The sequence below is a fragment of the Nematolebias whitei genome, chromosome 7, assembly GCF_014905685.2.
Source record: "Nematolebias whitei isolate Nwh7 chromosome 7, NemWhi1, whole genome shotgun sequence".
Taxonomy (NCBI): Eukaryota; Metazoa; Chordata; class Actinopteri; order Cyprinodontiformes; family Rivulidae; genus Nematolebias; species Nematolebias whitei.
Genome location: NC_056504.1, coordinates 44,489,776 through 44,495,974, shown reverse-complemented (window position 1 = coordinate 44,495,974; position 6,199 = coordinate 44,489,776). Strand labels below are relative to the sequence as shown.

The following is a 6,199-nucleotide window of genomic DNA, read 5'->3' as shown; positions in this document are numbered from 1 at the left end:
TTTTTTTTTTTTTACATATTACATTAAAAAACCTTCGTTTACCAAAGTGCTGTACAAAGTAAGTAAAACTAATAAACACAACTTGTAGTTTAAGAGTTTGGAACTCAATAAAGTGTTGAATTATTCCAACCAATTATCCTAGCGACCTTTAAATTGTGCTCTATAAATAAATATGACTTGACTTGACTTGAATTTAGGAGTTTCAATTAAAACAAAATGCTTTACTAATGCTTCTGTTTTGTGCTTTCAGCTCTGATGTGTATAGTTAAGCCAGATGGACCTCCTCAGTTGTGTAAAACGGACGAGATTGGAGAGATAATAATCAACTCCCGCGCTGGAGGCACCATGTACTACGGCTTGCCTGGACTCACCAAAAACACCTTCGAGGTATGAAAGGAGAAGTGAGCCAGTACGTGTCCTGACAGAATCTGCACTAAAACGGTTTAGAGTCGTTTCTGTTTGTTTTGATCTGACGTGTTCATGTCTTTTTTGTTGTTGTGTTCAGGTGATACCGGTCAACACTAATGGAGTTCCCATTGGAGAGATTCCATTTGTGCGATCAGGACTCCTGGGCTTTGTCGGTCCAGTAAGTACGAATCTTTGATTAGACACAAAGCATTCCTCTCTGACGGTGCAATCACTCTGCTTTGTGTTATTCCCCCCTCTCTCGGTTGCACAGGGCAGTCTGATCTTTGTGGTGGGGAAGATAGAAGGTTTGCTGATGGTTAGTGGGCGAAGACACAACGCTGATGATCTGGTGGCCACTGCTCTGGCTGTGGAGCCTGTGAAGACAGTGTACCGTGGAAGGTGAGGAGAGATTCTTCATTGTGTGTAAAACTAATAAAAAGATGAACTATCTGATGAGTGAAGCACAGAAGATGATTTAGCTCTACTGACATCTAGTGGTACGGAAGGAGGAGAAACATGAGCTCCAAAATGAAGATTCAAGGATTCAAGGTTCTTTATTTGTCATTCCGCCACAGGTGGTACATGTGGTGAAATGAAATTGTGTAGACAGTGTTCCAGTTACATCCAATAAAAGTATTAAAATGTAAAAGAAAAACAGTAATAAGATCTAAGATATGAACTAAGAAAAACAATAAAAATGCACCATAAGCACTAGTGGCATAAAAACAATGCGCTGAACAGCAGCACGAACATCATCAAGAGTCATTATGTCTTAAATTTTTAGTCCTCAGCAGTGACAATTTTAGCCTCTTTTTGGCTCAAGCACCCCTAAATTTTAACTCAGCACCCCTGAAAAATAAAGTAAAAAATAATATTTATTATTACCGTTTTTTTTTTAGGCAGTTATAGGTTTGGGGTGCCCCTCTGAGCTGTTTAGTTGAATATCCTGCTTTAGAGGGTGCAGTGTTTCCCCTACCATTTATACAAGCGGGGTGCCCCACCGCGTCAACAGAGCTGAGCATCCCGCCTACCAACACCCCCCCCCCCCCCCCCCCCACCATAGTGCTAAGCTAGCGGCGTGCAATACAGGTGCTCTAGCTAAAAAGCTAAAGACGCCTCTTCCCTCATGCTGACTGCCCCCCGCCCTCACTCAAAAAATGTTGGTACAAGCTGCGCTCAGACATGTTTCCGTCCCCCGTCAACAAAAATCAGGGATGAGATGAGCACCCCGCCATGGCAAGTTAACTAGGGGAAACACTGGGGTGAATACTGTTTATTCTGGTTCCAAAACCTAAACTGAGTCTGGAAAAATGTAAACGTTGGATAAAGCCCTGCGGCCGACCTCATGAGCAGCTGAATACAACAGTGATAAACAGGAAGTACCACATGTTCATATGTACGAAGGTACCTACATGTAAAACCTCAATTTTCTGTCATAATTACACTATATGCTTAATGGATAAATTAAAGGTTAATACTTAAAGATGGTTGTGCTTTGTTTTGTGTGTTTTGTATGTAGATGTGTGTTGCAACTTCTGGTTGCATAAGTTTAGTCTTTGTTATGATCAGTTAAAACTAAACTGATTTTGTACAAAGCGTTGATTAGGTTATGTAATAGAAAGAGCACTACATCTGTAGCATCTTAGCTAACGCGTCTGTATTGCACGCTGCTAGCTTAGTGCTGCTTCTTGTTGTGCTTTTCTCTCTAAATTAGTTACTGAATCAAGTGTTTACTTATGTTGGTAAACATAGATGGTTAACAACCTGCTAAAATACACCAAAATGCAGGAAATGGCATTTACTTTATTCAAAATTTTATGGGGGAGGATCCCCAGACCCCTCCACTAGTGCGCCGTCGACACTACATTATGAATGCTTCTGATGTCAATGGCCACCACATTGTTCAATTCAATTCAATTCAGTTTATTTATATAGCGCCAAATCACAACAAAGTTGTCTCAGGGCACTTTACAGGAACATTCACATACATAAAAGCCAATTAGTAAATGTCTCTATCTAAGGAGTTGTTCAAGCCAAGAGCCATTGTCAGCACTGGGGGCTGAGCACCCCCTAAAGGTCAGATTCTAGAATCGCCCCTGGTCCTCAGTATACAGTATTTGTGTTTGTGTGCTTGTCTGCGTCAGGATTGCAGTGTTTTCGGTCACGGTGTTCTACGATGAGAGGGTTGTAATTGTGGCAGAGCAGAGGCCAGACGCCAGCGAGGAGGACAGCTTCCAGTGGATGAGTCGAGTGCTTCAGGTAAATCAAATCTGTCTTTTTTTTTTTCAAGGTTTTACTCTAAAAACAACATTTTTGTTTACATCAGTTCTACCTCGCCATAATGTTTGAAAAATAAAAATCTCTTTCTGTGTCTGCAACATCACCATCATTACCCAGTATTGCTGATCATGTCTGGTTTCCTCTGAAGGCTATTGACAGCATCCACCAAGTGGGCCTCTACTGTCTGGCTCTGGTCCCGGCCAACACCTTACCCAAAACACCCCTGGGTGGCATTCACATCTCTGACACCAAGCAGTTCTTTTTAGAGGGCAACCTGCACCCCTGCAACATCCTGATGTGTCCCCATACGTGTGTCACCAACCTGCCCAAACCTCGCCAGAAGCAGCCGGGTACGTCTGTCCGTCACACGTCAGACTGGAAGCTTAAGCTCATACCTGCTGATCGGTGCTGATATTCTGCCGGCACCAGGCTTTCTGAGAGGTTTATGGTTTGCATGGGTTCTTAAGGTGCAAAAAAGTTTAATATTTATATAGAAATGAAGAAATGCAGTCGTTTTGTTTGGGACTGTGTTGATGAAGATGAAGAAACAACATCTTGAGGTTAGAGTGGGTAGGTTTTAGTGAAATTAGAGGTTTTACCTTGAATTTTATCAAATATATCTCTGTTTGCAGGTAAATGACACAATTATGAAGAGAAGTAATATTACAAAAAGTCCTTGTGGTTCTGACATAATTTTCTTTTGCGGTTTTGAGCAATAATGCACAAATTTATCAGAAAATAATGTTGTGATAAAGTCACACATTTGTAAATAAATAAATAAAAACAAAGAATATTCAACATTTAGGAAAATGTTATTTTTATGTTTAGTTCTCCAGCAAACAGATTTTCTTATGTTTCTGTGTGAATGTCCCTCGAAATGCAAGAAAAAGTAATAAACAAATTCTAATTGTTTTATGATTTTGGTTGAAGCAATGTATTTTTAATGTGTAAATGTTTATAATAATGTGGGAATTCTTGACTGAAATTATTATTTTATTATTGTTTGATTTATTTGCAAGTATATTATCATGCACTGTAGTGTCATGGCTGATCCAGCCTTTTTTTTGTGTATGTATTTTTCATTAATTGGTGACTTAAAATATTTTTCCTTCTTGTTATTATATGACCAAATTCACATAAATTATAAATAATTCTTCTGAATATCCTTCCTTCCTCTTTTTTTATTGTGTATCTTCTGCATTGCTCTAGTTTACCATTTCTACTCCAAATGTTTATTTCCTGCACACAGATATGTGTGAACGGTGCTTTTAATTCTCTCTTCTTTTCCGCCTGGATTTTTCTCCTCCAGTTCACTCTTTCTTTTCTTTGACTCTTCTTTTCTGCTGCAGTCGGCGTCGGCCCTGCATCCGTCATGGTGGGGAACCTGGTGGCAGGAAAGCGGATCGCCCAGGCAGCGGGCAGGGACCTCGGCATGATTGAAGACCAGGACCTTGTCCGGAAGGTAACTTGACTTCAAACACATAAACTCACACTTTCGACCAACCGTAAACTTTAAATCAGGTAAATTATTAACAGCGTCTCCTCCAGAAGCTGCAGGAACCATGTGTGTGCGATTAATGAATCTTGAAGCGTGGATGAAAGATAAATCTTAAGATTTGAAGAGTTCAGCTCAGGCAAAAGTCAGTTTTATAGAAAAATCTGGATTCTTCTTTCTCTTTGCTCTCAACTTTCTCTGGATGTAGCTCTGTATGTGGCCCACTGTGATGGTAAGAATTCACACTGGCATGTTCCCTACACCCATGTTTATAATCATTATGAGCTAACCTGTGCTGTATCGTGGCTTTATTTTATGTACTGGTGTTAATTTCTGGCTTGAGCAGGAATTTGCATGTTTGTTTTTACAAAATGTGCACCCTCTGTGGTTATCACTTGTTTTTCGGTGAATGTTCTTTACCTTTTACACCCTCAGTAGTTCATTATCTGTAAACTGGATGACTCAAAGTAATGATTTATGTTAAGACAGCTATCTACAGAGGTGTGCAATCTAAGCACCATCTTATGGTACTGTTTATTATTACTTTCATCAGCACAAAGTTGCTCCCTGAATTTGCCCTATTTTTTAACTGTAATGCTTGATGAAATAAAATGAGGTGCGATTAAAAAGTCAAAACTGTCATTTGACACAACAGTGCTTGTGCAAATATTGTTCAGACGATCAATATGTAATGACTCTTCTTGTTGTATTACAGCATCAGTATTTGACAGAGGCTTTACAGTGGAGAGCCCAGACAGACCCAGACCACGTTCTCTACGTTCTTCTCAATGCAAAGGTGCCGCACACAGTTTATTTGGGTCTCTTTTAGGTGTGAGCCACTTGTGAATTGTTGAAGATGCTGCTACGCTGTTGTGTTCCTCGCTTTTTGTCCAATATTTTCTGTTCTGTTCTTTAGGGTGTAACAGTCGGCACGGCCACCTGTGTTCAGCTTCACAAGCGAGCGGAGAAGATCGCTGCAGCTCTCACAGAGAAAGGCAGTATCAACACTGGGGAGAACGTAGTGCTGCTCTATCCACCTGGTACGTTCTGGCTCTGACTGTATCACGCTTGAAAAGAATGCTTGTGTATGATCTCAACTGTTTTTTTTTTCTCAGGCATCGATTTGATTGCAGCCTTTTATGGCTGTCTCTATGCTGGTTGTGTTCCAGTGAACGTCAGGCCTCCCCACCCTCAAAACCTGGCAGCCACTCTGCCGACAGTCCGCATGATTATTGACGTATGTGTGCCCTCATTTTTAACATTTATAATGTGATCATAGTCTTTTATTTTATTAATTTATGTCAGGATATTAAAAAATCAACAACTTGGAGTCATTAAATACCTATCCATCCATCCATCCATTATATTTACCCACTTCTTCCTTTCCGGGTCATGGGGGTCACTAGTGCCCATGTCCAGCAGTCACTGTGCGAGAGGTGGGTGACACCCTGAACAGGTCCCAAGTCCATCACAGGGCACCGTTAAATAGCATTTTTATTTTTTAGTTTCTTTGCATTTTAACTCAGCTTCCTTACTGAGGTGTGTTTATTAAAGAGATTGTTCAGATTTTCTGAAGTGCCATTCTGTCAAAAAGTCAGTAACAAATGTCTTACCTGTTGTAGATAGCTTTTTCAGCAACCTTAGTTTTGAGGAACAGAGATATTTTTTGACTGGATTGATGAGCGTGACCAAGGTCAAAGTGGACTGTTGTTGTCTTAAAACAACAATTTGATTTTTTTTATTTTTTTTTTATTTAACTCTTTACATTGTCATTATCTTTGTATTGCATGACTTTTTCAGCAAAAAGATCATGATATTCTTGCAAGAATTGCCCTAGGCTGCTTTGAAAGTGCTACAGCTAGCGGCCACTGTTGGTATTTGTGCTTGTAAAGAACTTTAAAGTTCTATGTAAATAACCATGTAGTACCAAACTGACAGTACGGTAGTCCCTCGGTTATCGCGGAGGATCCGTACCCTGAAGACCCGCAATAAGTGAAAAACCGTGAAGTAGGAATA

General features: G+C 40.1%; 2 protein-coding genes across 2 annotated transcripts in view; one reads left to right on the top strand and one right to left on the bottom strand.

Annotated features, from left to right (window-relative positions):
* mdfi (MyoD family inhibitor) overlaps nt 1–6,199 on the bottom strand; it is a 189,614-nt gene that overhangs the window by 119,972 nt on the left and 63,443 nt on the right. The gene's annotated exons all lie outside the window — the stretch shown is intronic.
* The window catches only part of LOC119412067 (disco-interacting protein 2 homolog B-A), an 8,728-nt gene that overhangs the window by 1,691 nt on the left and 838 nt on the right, over nt 1–6,199 (top strand). The window contains exons 2-10 of the mRNA XM_037679044.1: nt 251–387; nt 506–586; nt 680–807; nt 2,553–2,667; nt 2,837–3,038; nt 4,038–4,150; nt 4,899–4,979; nt 5,100–5,223; nt 5,299–5,420. Of these exons, the coding sequence (XP_037534972.1) occupies nt 251–387; nt 506–586; nt 680–807; nt 2,553–2,667; nt 2,837–3,038; nt 4,038–4,150; nt 4,899–4,979; nt 5,100–5,223; nt 5,299–5,420 (1,103 nt within the window). The remainder of the gene's footprint in view (nt 1–250; nt 388–505; nt 587–679; nt 808–2,552; nt 2,668–2,836; nt 3,039–4,037; nt 4,151–4,898; nt 4,980–5,099; nt 5,224–5,298; nt 5,421–6,199) is intronic.